The sequence below is a fragment of the Ambystoma mexicanum genome, chromosome 2p (assembly GCF_040938575.1).
Source record: "Ambystoma mexicanum isolate Mex_15411 chromosome 2p, UKY_AmexF1_1, whole genome shotgun sequence".
NCBI lineage: Eukaryota > Metazoa > Chordata > Amphibia > Caudata > Ambystomatidae > Ambystoma > Ambystoma mexicanum.
Window position 1 is genome coordinate 40,637,104 of NC_090923.1, and position 21,596 is coordinate 40,658,699.

At 50.6% G+C, this 21,596-nt stretch overlaps 1 protein-coding gene across 1 annotated transcript in view; it reads right to left on the reverse strand.

The window, feature by feature from the left end:
* Window positions 1–21,358, reverse strand: part of RYBP (RING1 and YY1 binding protein) — a 587,132-nt gene extending 565,774 nt beyond the window's left edge. Inside the window, exons 1-2 of the mRNA XM_069643201.1 lie at window positions 21,120–21,358; window positions 15,194–15,319 (exon numbers count right to left, since the gene is read on the reverse strand). Of these exons, the coding sequence (XP_069499302.1) occupies window positions 15,194–15,319; window positions 21,120–21,145 (152 nt within the window). The 5' untranslated portion in view covers window positions 21,146–21,358. The remainder of the gene's footprint in view (window positions 1–15,193; window positions 15,320–21,119) is intronic.
* Between the last annotated feature and the right edge of the window lie 238 nt (window positions 21,359–21,596).

A 21,596-nucleotide genomic window follows, 5' to 3' on the forward strand; every position in this document is an offset into this window, starting at 1 on the left:
GTCGGGTCCGCAGGGCTCCACCGGTGGTGTCGTCGTAGCAGGTCGGCCCAGCTTCTCCCTCGTCGGATTTTCATGTCCTGTGGCGACTTCTAAAGTTCCAGTCCGAAAAGCCCTGCTTTTATGCAGCACACCCCCCATTCACTCAGCCTAGCTGTCAATCAAACATGCTAAGTGGTGTTGGGCCGATCACACAAGAGTGTGACTTGAGTTACCAATGTAACTCAGTCCAGGGTGCCTAAAACCCTCCCACACCTCCTGTGGTACCCAGACAGAGTGGCACCACTTTTGGAGGCTTCTGTGGAGAAGCCCGCCAAAATATGGAACAAAGGGCTCGACTTGGGTTGGAGTCACAGAAGAGAACACAAACGCCATTTTAGAATCGAGTTCTGGCAAAAAATACCAAGCGGCGAATTAATATTAAATAAACCGGCGGTATGTTCGAGGCTATGAGAATTAAATCATTAAAGTTGGTAGCCTCAAACAATGGGAAAATCTCAGAGATATATTTGCGGGCGAATATAAGAAGTAGTATCCACTGCCACCAGCCAAAACTCGATCAGGGGGGACGGAGACGTGCCCCCTCGAATAACAGACCCCGGGGCAATCGAATTGCCCCGACCAGTACGTCCACAATATGATGGTTTGTACTGGTTTCTGTTCATAATTTGGGACTAGTAAAGCCAATGGTGACTTCACATGCCCTGGGAGACAGTAGTCAGTCCCAGGGTATGGAGTCTATGGTGGGGTGTCACTATGACACCCCTGTGTCACTACACTGAGGGTGCTATAATAATAATAATAATAATAATAATAATAATTGGCACTTATATAGCGCTACGAACCCTCAGGTATCTGAGCGCTGCTTATTATTACCCACGGTGTGTGGTGCTCATTTATCGACCTCGGAAGGATGAAAGGCTGAGTTTGGCCCCGCCGGGATTCGAACCTGCGTTAGCAGGCTCTGCACGGATGTCAAAGCGAGCGCTCTACTCGCTGTGCCACTTGACTAGCTTGTAACACATAGTAAAAACACGAGACCCTATGGAGTAAAAAGACCCTATAGCCCATAAAACACATGGGAAGACAAAGGAACCCCTCAAATCATGTCCAAGAGTGTGAGAAAAAGAGACTCACTCTTGGCAGGAGACAAAAACTCCAGAAATCCAGCAAAGCTGCTGGGGGACTCACTAGGTTAGGAAATTCAGCCTAAACAGAGAATTCTCCCTAACAGCGGGACCCCGGTATCAATGAAGCCCTGAATGTACAGATCGGAATGCCAATATATTAGCCCACCTTTTCCAAATACCACCTTAAAGCAAGGATTTTATGTTTGCCATTATTCTCATATTATCAGTTCCTGTTGATTAGCTTAGGCAGATAGGCTTGTGCTTGTCACCGAGGAGATGAGCCCAGCTGACCCACGTGCCACCAGACCAACTGGGAAGCAGCAGCCAATTGCAACCTGGCATCCCCGATAGAGCAGGCTGTGCTCTACGGGCCTACTAATTCACACTATGATTTTGTACCGTACAGAATGATGTCACTTATGACACGATTGTAACTTATAATGTGCTGCCCGTGTAATTTTCTGAAGAGCGCTCTCGGGCAGCAGAGTTCTTTGCTTGCATACTTTCCTTTATATAAAGTTTGTTATCCTTGCAACTTATCTCTTGGTCTCATTCCCCGACAGGGCGTGTTATCTTTACTTTTGAATATTGTGAGGACACGTGTTTGGGTGCCTACCTTCACTCCACACCAATAAATGTGAATCCTCATAGCTCCGTCTGCCTGGTGTTATTACCAAGTTGCTACGGGGTGGTATCTTAAATACCCCTTAGGATGAGATGCTGCATCTTGGTGAGGGTAGTGAGCTTGCCGAATCGTAGTCCTTCACCTACTCTGAGACATCAGGTAGTGGCTGGGTCAGACCAGTCCTAGTGGCTCACTCACTCACATACAAGAACGGGAAGGTCACTTGACCTACAACAGCTGAAACTTTATTTGGACATGTTCATGCAGATTTAGACAGGTCAACAGTTAGCCATACAATTTTGGGAAACTCACTGGATCAAGGGTTTATGTTACAATGTAAGCTCAGGGCTGGCAAGGAATTCTTACATGGAATGCTTACCATAGCATTCTACCTGTGCTGATGTATCTCTGCGTTTACTTGTGGAGCTGATTCCACATTCCACTGAACAGCAGTTGGTTGGTTGTTGGAGTCCTGCTGGGCTCAGGGTTGATGCAATAAACATTCTCCCCAATCACCCAGTGTCCTTCTTTGCACTGGCAACAAGGGCAGCCAACCCTGATTAACCCACACTTGAAACGGCCTATTATACCATGGCCCAGTAGGATTCACCTGCCGCTGTCCGGATCGCCCCAGGAGTGTGTTTTCAGGGAAGGCGGCAAGCGAACGGCCCAGGAACCAGGTCCATCCTAAGTAGGTTTGCGCTCCCCACACCAGGAGGGGGGGACGAGCATGGTGCTGGCAGTCATGACTTCGGAAGAGCTGTATGCCAGCAAGTTCAACTGGTGCCGTGGTTCCTGAAAGGAGGGAGCTCAGCAGGTGCCGATAACCGCAGCTTCTCCAGAGCTGCGCAACTGAGGGCGGGGCTGTTCCTCCTTCCTGCCGCGCTGCCAGCACTCCCCGTAACTCGAGGGCGGCGCAGGCACTGACAAGGTGAGCTGAAGCGTGCTGCGGTGGAATCCATGGGCCGGCCAGCGCTCCCTTGCTCGCAGCAGGGTGGAGTGCAGCCAACGCAACGGAGGGAAGAGGCGCTCAAAGCCAACAAGGAAGTGTTCTGCCACCCATCACTTCCTGATAAGAGTCTTGGCGGAGCCACATAACCGTCCACGCGACTGTGGGGGACCAATTCTGTCGGCACTCATCGCCAAGGAGGCGGGGCAATTGCGAACAAACTTGTATACCGAGAAGAAGCTACTGAAGAGCCTGAACATAATCAGGGTGTAGCCAGCTGACTTTAGCAAAATTTTGTCACATAACCCTTGGGGCCCAGAGGAGAACAGGAATATAATAAATGGCAATAAGGAGAAGAGGGAAACCAGTGCACCCTTCTTTAGCAAGTGAAAAGGGAAACCATTAAACCACCTTTGGGGCAGATTGCATGCTGCCAGCCAAGCCTGTCAAATTACTCCGCCCCCCAGATTCTGCAACAATATCACTGCAATCTCTTTTAACCTGCAACAATGCAGCACAGCAATGCCCGCTCACCTGCTTTCCTCCCTAATCCAGGCGAACCTCCCATAGCTTGGGACCTCTGGGCAGACACTTTTAAAGTGTACTTGAGAGCTGCAGGAGGATCCAGATTGTCATCACTCAAAGAGGCTGCCCTTTTGAACTGTCTAGGGACTGAAGGACTAAGGGTTTTCAGACAACTCCAGGGTCAAGATGTGCGCGCCCTCACACATTAGGCAGAGATGGCGGCGACTGAGCTGAAGGGGTGGTATTAGCATACGAGACTGCTTTGGGGAAGTTGGAAGCACATTTTGGGAAGAGGACAAAACGTGGTGTTGAGAGAGATACAACTTTTTCTCAAGAGCTCAAGGAACAGGAGAGAGTATTGACACATACATGACAGCCCTACGTACTTGCATCGCAACCTGTAAATTCACTGGTTTGGTGGACGAATACATCCGTGATCAAATCATGATGCGCACAAGTGATTCAAGGGTAAGGGAGAGACTCTGGATAGAGAGAGATACGCCATTGGAAAAGGTGATAGAGATAGCGAGAGCTATAGAAGAATCTAAGAGAAGCGTCATGGAAGTGACAGATAAAAACGAAAATGTACATGCCAATGCCTAAGAGAGGGAGCGATGATCACAAAGGGAAGATCAGAGACAACAAAGGGGCGTGAGCGCCAAGAGAAGTGTGTAGAAGATATGGATGGCGTGGACATGCAACTGGCTCGAAGGAGTGAGCCGCCTCCACCGGTGACTGCAGAAAGGGCAAAGGGAGGGGGCATTATGCCCGAATGTGTAGGAGCAATGTGCAAAACAGGCAAACAGTCAGGATGGTTGCTCCTGATCATGATGAAGACATAACTGTTGTGAGCTATGTGGGGGACGCTAACCCGGGCTCTGAGAGTGAAGTTGTGCGTGAAGGAATGTTGATGAGTTTGGGAAGTAGTCACGGAAGAAAGTGTGCATGGGCCACGCTGACCGTGAATGGGGTGCCAATGAAAATGATGGTTGACACTGGTTCACCCTACACTATATCTCCCGAGTTATATGTAGCAAGCTTACACAAGCAAGTGACTCAGTTGATGCCCTTAGACATTAGCTTGTGTGCCTACGGGCGGTTACCAATAAAAGTGTTAGGTTATGAGTGGGCAACCATTGAGTTTGAAGGGCGCAATACCCGGGGGAAGTTGTACGTTGCCCACCAAGGAGATTCTGTAGTGGGGTGGGATGAACAGGCGGCACTGGAGATAGAAATACGGCCAGGGAAGGCTGTTCCCATTTTGAGTGCGAGTGAGGACAGAAGCTGTAAGGAGGGAGAGATGGAATTGACAGCAGAGTATCGCAAGGAGACGTTTCCCACGGTGTTGGCTATAACCTTGGGAAAACTAAAGAGGTTTTCCCACAAAATAGTATTTAAGAGGGGAGCCGTGCCCAGTGTACACAAGGTTAGGAGGGTTCCTATGTTATCCCGTGATGGGCTTAAAAACGAATTGGTCAAACTCCAGGAAGCAGGCATAAATCGAGGAGGTGGACAGTTCGGAGTGGTTGGCGCCCGTGTTATTGGCGCGGAAGGCAGATGGTAGTCTGAGGATGTGTGTTGACCTAAGGGATTTAAACACCAGCATTTGGGTGGATAGGCATCCCCTGCTCAACATAAACAAGTTGCTTGCATTGGTGGGAAGGGCTTCATGTTTTTCCACTTTCGACCTGTCGTCCGCATATAACCAGATTGATCTCCATGCGGAATCCCGTCCTTTGTGACCCCTTTCGGAGCCTTCCGGTTTTGTTGGATGCCATTTGGTTTAGCATCTGCATCTGTAGTGTTCCAAAGGATTATGCAAAAGTTATTTGGGAGGCATTTCCAGAGTTGAGCACTTCAGGATGATGTCCTGGTTTGGGGGAGGAATCGTACCGAACATGATGGGAGAGTGCTCAAGGTAATGGAGGTATTGAAGAAAAGCGGCCTCACTGTGAAGTTGAGTAAGTGTCATGTGGGGGTGTCTAGTATGACATATCTAGGGCACACTTAAGATGTGGAGTGGAATTCATCCCAAGGAGGATCTTGTGAAGGTCTTGAAAGATGCCCCGACCTCCGTAAATGAGGAGCAACTTAGGTGATTCATGGGTCTAACAGAATACTATAGTTGTTTTGCTGCGTCATATGCAGACAAGACACTCAAAATGAGGGCATTGTTGAAAAAAGGGGTTTGTTTTGAGGGGTCCAGGGAGTGTCAGGTTGAATTTGAGCAATTAAAAAGGTGAGGTTGACCGGGCACCTTCTTTAGGTTCATTTTCCCCCAGCAAAATGATGGTGCTGACAGTTGATGCCAGTGAGGTTGGCATTGTAGCTGCACTGCAACAGTGGGATGAGGGGGGGAGTATTACCCCATAGCGTTCGCATCAAGGGTTTTGAGGGACGCAAAACAGAGGTATGCGGTCATCGAAAGGGAGGCTCTAGCTGCTGTCTGGGCCTCTAAACATTTTAGGGGAGTGCAGTTGTGCACCGATCACAAACGCTTGGTGCACGTCCTGACCACCAAGGGTTTGTCTCATGCATCATCCTGAATTTCGAGGTGGATGGCAGACATGCATGAGTTCAATTAGAAGTAGGCTTATCACATTGGCCTACGAAGGCCATTTAGGTAGATCAATAACTAAGAAGGTTGAGGGAATCTTATTGGTGGCCCAGGATGGATAGTGATGTGGAGGAGGAAGTAACGGAGTGTACGGTGTGTGCTTCGAGCGATAAGAGCAAGACTCCCAGCCCCCAACCTGTATATGTCCCGAAGGACGTTTGGACAAAGGTAGCCATTGATATTATGGGTCCCATTGGTGGTCTAGGAGGCAATTAATTTCAGGTTTATTGTTGTACTGATGGACTATACCTCCAGGTGGGTGGAGGCAACCGCTCTAAAAACAGCAAGCGCAGAGAAGGTAGTGGATTTCCTGAACAGGGTCTTTGACAAGGAAGGAGTGCCGGCAGGCATTGTTAGCGATAATGGAGTGCAGTTTGTCTCCAGCCACATGCAGGAATTTTTAAAGAACATGGGTATAAGGCACCGTAGGGTCTCCTTTTACAACCCTACTACCAATGGTCTTGTGGAAAGGATGTACAGATTTTTCAAGGGTGCCATTTAGCTTGCGGTGGCTAATGGTCTGTCATGGAGGAGTGTGGTCTCTTAGGCGCTTAGTGCTAACAGGTACACCCCTTCTGCGCTGGCAGGTAGGTTGTTCTCCATTTGAACTTATGCACGGAAAGAAACCGGGCACAAAGTGGAGGGTGCCCACATTGGGTGGTGGCACCCATTCAGGGGTGAACATGCAGGAGGTGTTGGAGCGTGTTCGTAGGAAGCAAGAGGTGTTCAAGGAACGGAAGGGCCACAGGAAGCCTTTGGCAGTAGTGGAAGGAGACCACGTGCAGATTAAGAATCCTAGGCATGTTGTTAAGGGTTGCAGTGTATACATGCAACCTCGGGTGGTTGTAAAGTCATGGCGAGGTTATATCAAGTCGGATGATGGGACTAGATGGAGCAAGAGGCGTGTGGTGGTTGTGCAGAAAGGGCATGTTGGGAGTGAAAGTGATATGGTCAGCGCTGATGCGTGTTTAGCCAAACCCACGGGTGAGGATGTTGGTATGGGTCCGAGGAGTGAGGAGGTTGGTGCAAGTCCTATAGTGCGAACAGAAGTCACGGACGCCGTAAGTTTGGGTCCAAGGGCAGGTGTCTATGTTGGTACAGGTGAAGCTACCACTGTGGAAGGTCTTGAGTCATCTGTTTCCGTAAGCGAAGTTGATGGGGTGCGGCAGTGCTTTCACCCTGCGCGAGAGAATGCCTGCCAAATTTAATGAAGAGGCAGTGAGATGCTCAAGGGGCCTTGTATACAAAACGAGCACGAACCTCCAGAGGCACATGATGCCCAAGCACCCCATCGAGCGAGATTACGCGAGCACAACAGGTCAACCAGGATATAGATGCCAACTAACCGAGACCACTAACAATTTCCTCTTCCGCATACACCTCTCAAACTCCAAACCAAATACAACCACAAACCTCCAGCACAACAAACCGCACAAACTTCACCACACTGCAACAACAAAACAATAAATGCACATAGACCCGCACATCAGTACACGACGACTACCGGCCCCATACACCCCAGGCCCAGCCGACGGACCCACCGGGCTGAGGCTGCCAACAGTACATCACTGCTCTCTTGCACTTTTCCAACCTCCACCCACTAACTCACCCGCCATCCCTCCCTCCCTCTTTCAGAGCCGCCAGAGCGCCAGGGGACCACTCCGGTGGTGATAGTGCGCAGTACAAATGTCCTTTACTAATTAACAATAGCTCCTACAATATATGTTAATGTTAATTTCTTTCTTCCTCATTGTGTCTGTGTGGTGGTGTTGAGAGGTCTGGTTGCCAGGTATTGTGGTTGGCTAAATGGTGGTTGAATGTGGTGCGTAGTGAATGAGTTGGTCTTTTGAGGGTATGTGTTCATTGTCTATATTCTATTAAATGGGGAAGAATTGTTACGATTTTATGGGCTGCCACGTGGAATATTATGGGGGCGGGGGGTGTTACAATGTAAGCTCAGGGCTTACCTGGAATGCATACATTGAATGCTTACCATAGCATTCTACCTGTGCTGATGTAGCTCTGCGTTTACTTGTGGAGCTGATTCCACTGAACAGCAGTTGGTTGTTTGTTGATGGAGTCCTGCTGGGCTCAGGGTTGCTGCAATGAACGTTTTCCTCAATCACCCAGTGTCTTCCTTCTTTACAGTTTACTTCAACTGTAGCTAATGTAGAGTTGTCATATAACCGATATTTGACTCTTGGCGACTAAGGCTGGTGTCCTATGTGTATGTATAGAATTGAGGGTGAAAGTAACTTTTCTATGGCTGGTTAGTAGCTTGCAACTTGAGTGTTTGCACCCTACTATAAAATGCAAGTATTACTACAACAGTCCACTTTACTGTGAAAGCCTTTCAGTTAATTGTTTTCTCTTCCCGCTCGCCTCACACAGACATGAATTGTTTTAGTTCATAATTATTTACAAAACGGATATAAGAATTGTCTACTTGAAGGAGAAAGTACGATTTCTCACTAAGATGGAGGCTGCTGAAAGAAATTAAAGAGGTATTCGATAGGTTTTTTATTCTTCACAAATAATCTTTGGAGACAATGAATTCTGGTTACTCAGCTGCAGTCCGGGTGTCTTCTAATAAAGAGTTTGTACTTTTAATGAAAGAAGACCATCATTTATTTTAACTACACCGAAGTGTAGCTGTAGGCCCCAACAGCCCATAATGTGTGGTGAGCGGAGGAGCTCAAATACAGACACACCTACAATGTGAATCAAATCAGTCACGTGTCAAACTCAGCAGACCCCTGTGCTATGGGCTGGGCATCTCAGGTTATCACCATCACGCTCTTGGCCCTTTTAGGCGCCATGACATTTGGGAGTATTTTACTCCATAGGTTTTAAAAGTTGGGAGTAAAGTGATTTTTAAAGAAGTAAAAAAGGAAATCCCATTCCCGATGGAGGTATTTTGGAGGTGGCAGCATATATATGATATGGCATTTTTAACGCGCCTATACACAAGTGTTTCAGTTATGTGTACGACTGGCCCATAAAGAAGCATGCGGCTGTGGTAATGACCTCGAGCAGGGAGGCATGCCCTTAAGTGCCGGTTTCCTCGTTTTTGTCGGGAGTATTTTTCTCCCAATTATTATTTTTGGGGTGTATTTTCCCAATTTAAATGGAGTGAATGTGGCTGATACACACCCCTATCTGTAGGGCTGGTAATTCCCTTTTATATCCTTCTGAAGAGTTAAAAGGTTCTTAACGCTGTGATGGTCTCGGATTCTTCTTTGTATTGTTCATCCAATCAAAATCAGAATCCTCCTTTAAATCAATGCCTCACGATGTGATCTTAGACACAAACATACAACGCTAACAACTCTGCTCATGTGCAAACTTTTCTTATGGACTGAAATAATTCGATAACGTTCCCCTCAAAGATAAATCCGGTTCTTCTAAGAACTCATTATTTCAGCTTTAGACGCTCTTTCAATGGAAGAAGCAGGAATGAAAAGTTGGAAACCTCTGGCCCTTGCAAATATTTAAAATGTTACTGGCGGGACTGGAGGGGGGTGGCGGGGGGGGGGGGGGTAAGACTACCAGTGAGCCTCTATATTGCTCATCCAGAGGTTGAAGTTTAAGACTGAATGCTGTTAAGTGACATACTGAACAGTGAGAATACTTATCCTGCAAAGAGAGTTTGGGAGTGTGGGAAACACGTCCAACTTGAGGGCCACAGGTTGCGTCTCCGATGTGTGTTGCTCGCCTTTGTTGCAGCAGCTTGGAATGTATATATACCACGTGAGTACAAAGCAGAAAGAACTAGCTAGATGCAGGTTAGGGAGCAGAAATGAAGTGCACGTTTTTAAGACTTGCTTTCGAAGAAACATTAAGCTAAAGAGTTCATATAACCTCCCTCAAATAATAAACCGTACGTCAAATAACAGAGAAATTCAAGATGCAGTCTTAATGAATAAAAACGAAATTCATGATGCAGTCTTTATGAATAAAAACGAAATTAATGATGCAGTCTTTATGAATAAAAGCGAAATTAATGATGCAGTCTTTATGAATAAAAGCGACAGCTGGTGAACCACCAGAATACCCTGGCCTTTTACATCCACTTTGATGTGTATGCCGTCCAAAATTACAAAATGGAGAGCTCACACAAAAAATCTGTTACACTGTGGGCAGACCACTGCCAAGTCAGACACAACGCAGTTCATACGACTTGGAACACGGTTCTGCAGAACTTCAGTCATTGAAGAGGTTGCAGAGACTGGTCGCTGCCGGGCACCCAGTGATGGCTGCGGAATGGTGGCTGGCACAGTGGCAGCGTCAATAAGTGGACCGCCCCAGTCACGGGCAGCCTTTCTCCTGCCAGGAAGCCACAGTACCCGGATCCTTGACTGCAGGCCTGCATTGATGTTTTCAATAGGTTTCTCTTGCTAGTGAAGCTGTCTGAATGTCACAGGAAACAGTGTGTGCGGCTCTGGTCTTTAGGCCACTTCTCAAACGTTTTCTCTGGTTGGAATGACGTGATGGGGTCGCTTTGCTTGTCTGCATTCCATAGTGTAGGGGATGCACACTCCACCTGTGTAATATCTGGGGTTTTATCCAGTAGAAAGCGTAATGACGGGCCTCTGTAGAAGCCACCATCAGTACGGATATGGCTCCTTCAGTGGCAAGGGCATGGCTACTGATGGAGGACAGTGCTCAATGATATAATATGATATGGCATTTATAAGGCGCCATTACTCAAGTGTTTCCAAGGTCAAGATACCTCTACACGGTTTTTCAGCGCGAGTGTGTGACTAAGCTACTTCATGGCCCTTACTTTAAGTGGTGCCATGTAGAACTTCCTGGACACGGCAGTGGCAGCATACTCGACAATCTGTTCTCCAAGGGAGGAGTTGATGGAGGGTGTCAAGACTTTATGGGCTACAGAAAAGGTCAGTATCCAGCAGGGAGGGATGCATGGACATGAATGGAGAGGCATCGAGTCACAAAAGCGTGTCCACATTAACACTAATTGTCTCCACAAGAGCTGCAGGAATATTTGGCCTCCTTTTCGTTCGTGGCAACATCGAAAATTGAAAGGTAAACTCAAAGGCAAGAAAAGATGAGACTTAAAATAGAACCTTCCAAATGTTTACCCCAGAATTGGACAATCGATCCATTCCCTTTCTGGTTGTGAATAAAAGTGGCTTGTGCTTTTAACTCGTACGATTTAAAGGAAGAAAATACTATATTTTTGGTAAAAACGCAGGCCCAAAAATTGCAGACCCACCACACGTGGACCATATTGCCATATTGAATGACAAAGCGGTTCACAAAGTGCCAGCAGAAACCGTCAGTGGAAAAGTCTCAGAAGAGAGAATAATTGGAAGAACAGACTGCAAACAGCGCAAGAAAAGACAACCTAAGAGCCGGTCCATTAGCCGTCATAGTCAGCGCTCACCTTTAGCACTCGGGCCCATAAGCGGGCAAGCCTGCAAGCCCTACGTAGAGACCATGTCCATGAATGGCTCTCATCGGCGGTTTGCATCCTCGTACCTATGCCAATCCGGCCACACACACATACACACACACACACCTCTTGAACATCCTCCAGCATTCACGGTCCCCAGTGACAGAAAATACAGGGCAGCACCTTTAATAAACAGGCAGCGTTAGGAAAAGGCATGTAAGGGAAGGAGACGGTACACGACATAAAACTGTTAGCAGCTAAAACCACCAACGGCGCGTCTGGTTTTCTGTGTAGTGTCTCTGCACACAGTGTGGCGTATCACTTGAACCTGCTCCAGAAATGCATGTGAAGTAGTGCGCAGCCCCGGCTGCAATCGACTTGTCTGGGGATGGACGGCGCCCCCAGCATGCCTTGCTCACCCAGTCCCCGTGCTGGTCTACCGGGCCCTTATGCTGGCAGCAGCCACGTGAGCACCGGTCTGGCGGATCCCAAAACATGTAGCTGCCGGCTGCGGGGCTGCACGTCACTTGCAAGCATCGATACATGCGTTTCCTTACGATGCGCTCTTGATCATGTGTGTTCGGGTGGCCTGGCAGCTGAGCACTACTACTCCATGCAACACGTATGAATGCATACAAATAATGTATCGTTTTAAAACGCAATGTTGACCAAACATGCAAATAAAAGTATTGCAGGGGCCTCCACGGCAGTCATTTGCTCTACGTGTAGTCACGTTATACACGCTGCTTGCTCCACCTCTTTGCACGGAATCCCCATATTCGCTGCAAAATTCCTTCCATGCCCCAAGCACAGGTTGTTACACAAAAGCAACAAAATAGAAAAGCACATGGCGCTCACGCACCAAACGAAATCCGACAGTAATGGACATGTGCATGCAATGTAAATTCGTGCAATGCCCTCCTATGATGCAATGCACCGTTTATCACGTACTTTCAGACGCAGACAGCTTGAAGTGCTTCGAGGCCTGGACAATGTTAAGCGCAATACACACATCACATAGCAAGCATCAAGAATGCATGTGCAGGCAAATCAAAAGGCAAGCAATTCTCCCCAACTCTTGCTTTTATAAAGATCAAACAAAACAAAAAAAGTCCTCTATAGGATCACAGGCATAGCCTTTCCACACCTGGCACAAACCACTAGCAATATGTTCTGCCACACGCTAATAAAGGTTCCTTCACTTCAAGGTGTGCAATGCGTTTGCCATACTCTATTCCAGATGACCAGGGCAATGAAGAAGGCGCTGGCGCCATCACCTGAAAAGGAAGTCTGTACTTTCAGTCCAAGCACTCCCTCCATCACAATGGAGGAAGCATCAGGCAGAGTGGAGAGGATGTCTGTACTTCAGTCCAAGCACTCCCTCCATCACAATGCACCAAGCATCAGGCAGAGTGGAGAGGAAGTCTGTACTTCCGTCCAAGCACTCCCTCCATCACAATGCACCAAGCATCAGGCAGAGTGGAGAGGAAGTCTGTACTTCAGTCCAAGCACTCCCTCCATCACAATGCACCAAGCATCAGGCAGAGTGGAGAGGAAGTCTGTACTTCAGTCCAAGTACTCCCTCCATCACAATGGAGGAAGCATCAGGCAGAGTGGAGAGGAAGTCTGTACTTCAGTCCAAGCACTCCCTCCATCACAATGCACCAAGCATCAGGCAGAGTGGAGAGGAAGTCTGTACTTCAGTCCAAGTACTCCCCCCACCACAATGGAGGTAGCATCAGGCAGAGTGGAGAGGAAGTCTGTACTTCAGTCCAAGCACTCCCTCCATCACAATGCACCAAGCATCAGGCAGAGTGGAGAGGAAGTCTGTACTTCAGTCCAAGCACTCCCACCATCACAATGCACCAAGCATCAGGCAGAGTGGAGAGGAAGTCTGTACTTCAGTCCAAGTACTCCCTCCATCACAATGGAGGAAGCATCAGGCAGAGTGGAGAGGAAGTCTGTACTTCAGTCCAAGCACTCCCTCCATCACAATGCACCAAGCATCAGGCAGAGTGGAGAGGAAGTCTGTACTTCAGTCCAAGCACTCCCTCCATCACAATGCACCAAGCATCAGGCAGAGTGGAGAGGAAGTCTGTACTTCCTTCCAAGCACTCCCTCCATCACAATGGAGGAAGCATCAGGCAGAGTGGAAAGGAAGTCTGTACTTTCAGTCCAAGCACTCTCTCCATCATAATGCATCAGGCAGAGTGGAGAGGAAGTCTGTACTTCCGTCCAAGCACTCCCTCCATCACAATGGAGGAAGCATCAGGCAGAGTGGAAAGGAAGTCTGTACTTTCAGTCCAAGCACTCCCTCCATCACAATGGAGGAAGCATCAGGCAGAGTGGAGAGGAAGTCTGTACTTCAGTCCAAGCACTCCCTCCATCACAATGGAGGAAGCATCAGGCAGAGTGGAAAGGAAGTCTGTACTTTCAGTCCAAGCACTCCCTCCATCACAATGGAGGAAGCATCAGGCAGAGTGGAGAGGAAGTCTGTACTTTCAGTCCAAGCACTCCCTCCATCACAATGCACCAAGCATCAGTCAGAGTGGAGAGGAAGTCTGTACTTCAGTCCAAGCACTTCCTCCATCACAATGGACCAAGCACTACCCCCATCACAATGGCAGGGTGCAACATGCTTTACAATTGAAGGGACAGGCCTGCAAGTCAGAGGATGTACCTCCTCATCTTTTGAAGAAGTTACAATTCTCAATACGGGAGGGTTAAAGGAATCCATACTTGGGATGCATCTCCCCCCCCCACAAACTTCAGATCAGGTTTCTGTACGACTTTACCCATGCCACTGAACTGATTATATCAGTTAAGCTGTATATGTGCTTTTGATGACTTTTTTTTGGTATTTTACTCCATTTGTTGTTGGACAGATTTGCCTGTTTTTAGGAAGGAAAACTGCCTGTCAGGCAGCTTATTTGTACAGTTGCATGCGCACCCAGCGTCACCAGAAGCCAATAATGAGCTCCCAAAATATTTTACACCAGATGCTTTAGCTAGGCTTGTGAGGATGCAGGGCTCATGGATTTAGCACACCAGAATAACCATGAAGGTACATTCTTCATTATTCCGACATCCTGCCCATATTCCAAAGAGTAACCGTGCCAGAAGGAGACTGTGTCGGAGAGTTCAAGGAATCCTCCCTTGCCCATGTTGCCCCCTCCAGGTCTCGGAATCAGAGGCACAGCGATGGAAAGTTACTGATGCGGCCTCTGATCTTGGGGCACGAAATTGAAGCATGCCATGAATAGGAAAAAAACACGACATAAGCAAATACAAGACACATGTGGGTCCCATGGTGCGGAAACAGTATGGCAATTGAGTCGCAGAGACTTGTAACTTCGGATATCTACTTGCATTCAAATCAATAGTGGTTGTAAGTCAGTCTTGCTTTGTATGGCAACACTGTCAAACCTAAGATTCTACCCTTCTCATGAGGTAAGCCAAGCACAACATGGAAGCTCAGTGATCATATCACCAAAGCTATCCAAAGAGGTGGCGATCGTAAAATAGCAACAAACCACCATACCTTGTCCCCACACACCAAAGAAAGGTTCATAAACTGAAGACAAGACCCAGTTCAAGAACAAAACAATAAAATACCAGTTCTGTTCCACAGATTGTGTAGTGGCTGGAGCAGAGGTGCCGAGGACCCTTGCACTTGAAGGTCGTCTGAGGGTCAGTGCACGCGGAGGACCACTTCCTCCTGAAAGATGCTGCACTTGAAGACCACTTATTACTCTTTAAGGGCTGTGCAGTCGGGCCCATGGTGAGGCAGCAATGGGCTCACCTCCTGCTTAACATCTCCTTCCAGAAAGCGCACATTTTGCATATCTGGGATGCAATGCTGATCTCGAGGGTGACCGGAGGACCTGTGAAAGGCAGGTAGGGAGAGGTGGGGGGGTGGAGGGCTCATTACCTGGTGGAGGTCCCCTTCCGCACATCACAGATGCTGCACTTGAAGGCCTCAGCGCTGTTCCTGAAGGTGCACACACTACAGTCCCAGTAGCCGTCCTCCACTGCTGGCTTGGCCTGTCTCTTGGGCCTGGAGGGGAGGAAAATTAAACCATGAAATTAAGCCTTTTTCAGAGCAAGCAGCCACCCACACCCCTGACCCCTTAGTTTCATTGTGAAAGGGCGACGCATTCATTCATCAGGGGGGGAACCTCCACCATGGGGGCAGAGGCACACCTGCGCGAGCACCAATGCAGCCCCACTTTTCTGCCCGGCAGTCTGATGGGTAGATTCAGCATGGACAGAGGTTCATCCAGCCCACCAGAACAAGCAGCGGCAAAGCCAACAGTTTGGGATTTTGTATAGGAATGGAAAGCGCATTTCCCCAGGCACTGCCAGAAGGGTAATTACTGCCTGGCCAAATTCAAGCAACAGGTGGCACTGCTTAGCAAACACTGATACAAGGGACAAAATGTTGGGTTTGCAAATACTTGTTTTTAACAGGAATGTGATGCAAGAAACAGATACAAGGAAGTGAATACTGCTCATGAATGAATATTGGGGAGCGAGGCATCTAGTGGGAGTAGCCCGGTGAGTGGGTTGGGTGATGGGCAGAGTAAGGTTAATAGTGGTTGGGTTGTAGTGAGCGAGGTTGTCAGGGGTATGAGGGACACCTAGAGGGAAGTATCTGGGTAGAGTGGCATAGGGTGATGGCCCGAGTAGGGCGAACATTGGCCTGGCTGTATAAGGGATTTGTGGCATGGTCACATGGGGAGTCCCGGGGCGAGTGGCCTAATGTACTGGGACAAGTCTGGCTAATATTGCAGGATGTGGGGGTGGAGGGGGGCGAGTTGTCAGGGATATTAGGAACCATCTAGTGGGGAGTACCCTGGGCGATGTTCCAAGTAAGGGAGTTTTCGGAAAAACAAGGGCCGGTCTAGTGGGTATACCCAAGGTGATGGGCAGAGAAGGGTTAGTATTGAATGGCCTGTACTGGGGTTATTGGGCAGTGAGTGGGCACAAGTAGGGTGAATATTGGATTAAATGTATAGGGATGATTAGGAAGTAAGAAGTTGTAAAAAGGTATGCGGGGTAGTCTGGTGGGGGAGTGCCGGGCTGTTGGGAGGTCAGGGCAATGAGGGTAGGTCTAGTGGGGTGTACCTGTAGTTTAAGCCCGAGTAGGACAGACTTTGGATGGACGTTATTTTGGTTGCTAGGGAGTGAGGGGGTTGTCAGAAGAATGAGGGAGAGTATAGAGGTGAGTCCCGGGGAGTTACCCCCTCCGAGTACCCAAGTGATGAGGGTATATTTGGATGGAAGGTATTGGGGAGTGAGAGGGCTTCCAAAATATGAGGGACAGTCTGGTAGACTCAATACCTAGTGATGGGCCCAGAATGGCTAATATCGGATAGAATGTACTTGGTTTATTGGGGAGTAAGACTGTCCGGTGCATCAAGGGCAGTCTAGTGAGTTCCTGGGTTAGGTACACACGCAATGGGCCATCTAGGGCTGAAATAGGATGGGATGTACTGAGGTTACTGAAAATGAGGTTTTCAGAGGCATGCAACACTGGAGGGCTGATTAGGCTGATGTTGGATGGCATGTATTTGGGTTCCTGCTGACTTCAGGTATGAGGCACGGGCTAGTGCCCGGGTGATGGGCAGATATTGGATGGAATGTATTGGGGTTACTGGGGAGTTGGGATACGAGGCACAGGCTAGTGCGCAGGTGATGGGCTGAAATTGGATGAAGTGTATTGGGGTTACTTGCGGGTATGAGGCACGAGCTAGGAGGAAGTGCACAGGTGATGGGCTAATACTGGATGGAATGTATTGGGGTTACGGGGCACAGGCTAGTGGAGAGTGCCCAGTTGGTTATTGGGGAGTTTGGGGTAAAAGGCACAGGCTAGTGGAGAGTGCTGGGGTAATGGGCTGATTTTGGATGGAATGCATTGGGGTTAGCGGGTAGTATGGGGTACGAGGCACGGGCTAGTGGAGAGTGCCGGAGTGATGGGCTAATATTGGATGGAATGTGTTGGGGTGAGTAGGGAGATATTGGACGAATGTATTGGGGTTAGTGGGGAGTTTGGGGTACGAGACACAGGCTAGTGGGCAGTGCATGGTGATGAGATATTGGATGGAATGTATTGGATTAGTGGGGAGTTTGGGGTACGAGACACAGGCTAGTGGGCAGTGCATGGTGATGAGATATTGGATGGAATGTATTGGATTAGTGGGGAGTTTGGGGTACGAGACACAGGCTAGTGGGCAGTGCATGGTGATGAGATATTGGATGGAATGTATTGGGGTTAGTGGGGAGTTTGGGGTACGAGGCACAGGCAGTGGCAGAGCATGGTGATGAGATATTGGATGGAATGTATTGGATTAGTGGGGAGTTTGGGGTACGAGACAGGCTAGTGGGCAGTGCATGGTGATGAGATATTGGATGGAATGTATTGGATTAGTGGGGAGTTTGGGGTACGAGACAGGCTAGTGGGCAGTGCATGGTGATGAGATATTGGATGGAATGTATTGGATTAGTGGGGAGTTTGGGGTACGAGGCACAGGCAGTGGCAGTGCATGGTGATGAGATATTGGATGGAATGTATTGGATTAGTGGGGAGTTTGGGGTACGAGACACAGGCAGTGGCAGTGCATGGTGGTGGGATATTGGATGGAATGTATTGGGGTTAGTGGGGAGTTTGGGGTACGAGGCACAGGCAGTGCATGGTGGTGGGATATTGGATGGAATGTATTGGATTAGTGGGGAGTTTGGGGTACGAGGCACAGGCTAGTGGGCAGTGCATGGTGGTGGGATATTGGATGGAATGTATTGGATTAGTGGGGAGTTTGGGGTACGAGGCACAGGCTAGTGGGCAGTGCATGGTGGTGGGATATTGGATGGAATGTATTAGGGTTAGTGGGGAGTTTGGGGTACGAGGCACAGGCTAGTGGGCAGTGCATGGTGGTGGGATATTGGATGGAATGTATTGGGGTTAGTGGGGAGTTTGGGGTACGAGGCACAGGCTAGTGGGCAGTGCATGGTGGTGGGATATTGGATGGAATGTATTGGATTAGTGGGGAGTTTGGGGTACGAGACACAGGCTAGTGGGCAGTGCATGGTGATGAGATATTGGATGGAATGTATTGGATTAGTGGGGAGTTTGGGGTACGAGACACAGGCTAGTGGGCAGTGCATGGTGATGAGATATTGGATGGAATGTATTGGGGTTAGTGGGGAGTTTGGGGTACGAGGCACAGGCAGTGGCAGAGCATGGTGATGAGATATTGGATGGAATGTATTGGATTAGTGGGGAGTTTGGGGTACGAGACAGGCTAGTGGGCAGTGCATGGTGATGAGATATTGGATGGAATGTATTGGATTAGTGGGGAGTTTGGGGTACGAGACAGGCTAGTGGGCAGTGCATGGTGATGAGATATTGGATGGAATGTATTGGATTAGTGGGGAGTTTGGGGTACGAGGCACAGGCAGTGGCAGTGCATGGTGATGAGATATTGGATGGAATGTATTGGATTAGTGGGGAGTTTGGGGTACGAGACAGGCTAGTGGGCAGTGCATGGTGGTGGGATATTGGATGGAATGTATTGGGGTTAGTGGGGAGTTTGGGGTACGAGGCACAGGCAGTGGCAGTGCATGGTGGTGGGATATTGGATGGAATGTATTGGATTAGTGGGGAGTTTGGGGTACGAGGCACAGGCTAGTGGGCAGTGCATGGTGGTGGGATATTGGATGGAATGTATTGGATTAGTGGGGAGTTTGGGGTACGAGGCACAGGCTAGTGGGCAGTGCATGGTGGTGGGATATTGGATGGAATGTATTAGGGTTAGTGGGGAGTTTGGGGTACGAGGCACAGGCTAGTGGGCAGTGCATGGTGGTGGGATATTGGATGGAATGTATTGGGGTTAGTGGGGAGTTTGGGGTACGAGGCACAGGCTAGTGGGCAGTGCATGGTGGTGGGATATTGGATGGAATGTATTGGATTAGTGGGGAGTTTGGGGTACGAGGCACAGGCTAGTGGGCAGTGCATGGTGATGATACTGGATGGTATGCAGTGGGGTTACTGGAGAGTTCGGGTATGGGGCACAGGGCGAGTTCCCCCAGTGATCAGATGTCTGGGGGGGGGTTGAAGGGCCCATGCTAGTGATGGCATGCAGAGTGAATGGAGGTAGTCTGAGTAGGGGGTGGGCTCTCTGTGAGGGGGCTGAGTAGGCGGGCTCTGTGTGAGGGGGGGCCGAGGGGGTTACTCTGAGTAGGGGGCTGAATGGGGTTATTCTGAGTGGGGGTAGTCTGAGTAGGGGGGGCTCTGTGTGAGGGGGGTTAGTCTGAGCAGGGGGGGTTAGTCTGAGCAGGGGGGCTCTGTGTGAGGGGGGTTAGTCTGAGCAGGGGGGGCTCTGTGTGAGGGGGGTTAGTCTGAGCAGGGGGGGCTCTGTGTGAGGGGGGGTTAGTCTGAGCAGGGGGGCGCTGTGTGAGGGGGGTTAGTCCGAGCAGGGGGGGCTCTGTGTGAGGGGGGTTAGTCCGAGCAGGGGGGGCTCTGTGTGAGGGGGGTTAGTCCGAGCAGGGGGGGGCTCTGTGTGAGGGGGGTTAGTCCGAGCAGGGGGTTAGTCCGAGCAGGGGGGCTCTGTGTGAGGGGGGTTAGTCTGAGCAGGGGGGGCTCTGTGTGAGGGGGGTTAGTCTGAGCAGGGGGGGCTCTGTGTGAGGGGGGGTTAGTCTGAGCAGGGGGGCTATGTGTGAGGGGGGGTAGTCTGAGCAGGGGGGGCTCTGTTTGAGGGGGGTTAGTCTGAGCAGGGGGGAGGCTCTGTGTGAGGGGGGTTAGTCTGAGCAGGGGGGCTCTGTGTGAGGGGGGGTTAGTCTGAGCAGGGGGGCTCTGTGTGAGGGGGGTTAGTCTGAGCAGGGGGGCTCTGTGTGAGGGGGGGTAGTCTGAGCAGGGGGGCTCTGTGTGAGGGGGGGTAGTCTGAGCAGGGGGGGCTCTGTGTGAGCAGGGGGTTAGTCTGAGCAGGGGGGGCTCTGTGTGAGCAGGGGGTTAGTCTGAGCAGGGGGGCTCTGTGTGAGGGGGGTTAGTCTGAGCAGGGGGGGCTCTGTGTGAGGGGGGTTAGTCTGAGCAGGGGGGGCTCTGTGTGAGGGGGGTTAGTCTGAGCAGGGGGGGCTCTGTGTGAGGGGGGTTAGTCTGAGCAGGGGGGGCTCTGTGTGAGGGGGTAGTCTGAGCAGGGGGGGGCTCTGTGTGAGGTGGGTTAGTCTGAGCAGGGGGGGCTCTGTGTGAGGGGGGTTAGTCTGAGCAGGGGGGGCTCTGTGTGAGGGGGGTTAGTCTGAGCAGGGGGGCTCTGTGTGAGGGGGGTAGTCTGAGCAGGGGGGCTCTGTGTGAGGGGGGTTAGTCTGAGCAGGGGGGGGGCTCTGTGTGAGGGGGGTTAGTCTGAGCAGGGGGGGCTCTGTGTGAGGGGGCTGTCATGCCGTCGGCTGGGGGTGGGGGGCGTCTGTGGGGGAAGGCTGGGAGCCGCCAGTGCGTGTCAGGGGCCTGTCTCGGGGTGCACCGCCCGTGGAGGGGAGGAACTGTCTGGGGGAACCTGCAAGGGATGGGAGGGGAGGGACTGTCTGAAGGGGGCGCTGTCCGGCCGTGGGGGGGGAGCTACCTTCCTATACTGCGGTTGGTCTGGGGAGGGGGGGCGGGGCTGTCTGCGCGGGTGTGATCCGGCTTCGGGGAGGGGGGTCCGGGGAGGGGCAGCTCTTTCCCTCGGGCTCCTCCGGGGCCGGCGCCGCAGTATCTGCGTAGAGGGGCCGGACCCGGCCGTGCAGACACGGCGCCCTCCGCGCTGCCTGACGCCCGCCCCCCGCACCTCCCCCACACCCCGCCTCCTGGGCCCAAGCGGCGGCCCTACCTGGTGGGGCTCTTCTTGTCGCCCATGGTCGCCCCCAAAAAAAATATAAAATAATCAAATCCACAGAGAAAAAAAAAACACAATCCACGATTCCCGAAAAACAGACCACAAAAAAACCGCACAAAAATAACCCCAAAAGACGTATCCTCGGAGCGAAGGCGACGGCCGTGGAACTGCAAAGCCGCTGCCGCCTCGTCCTCACCCCGCGGCGGCTGCAGAGCGACTGACTGACAGACAGACAGGCTGCACAGGGGGGCGTGGCCGGCGAGCGGCGTCACGCGCAGGCGCCGGCCAATCGGCGACGGCGACGGCGCTGAAGGGAGGAAAAAGGAAGGACGCCAAGCGAGGGGGGCGGGGTTTGGAAGAGGAACAGGTGACGTCTTCCAAGGGGTGCGCGAGCGCCCTATGGAGGCCTGGCGTGGGTGGCGCGAGGGCGACGGTTGAGATGGCACGAGGCCATCGATGGTGGCAGTCGGG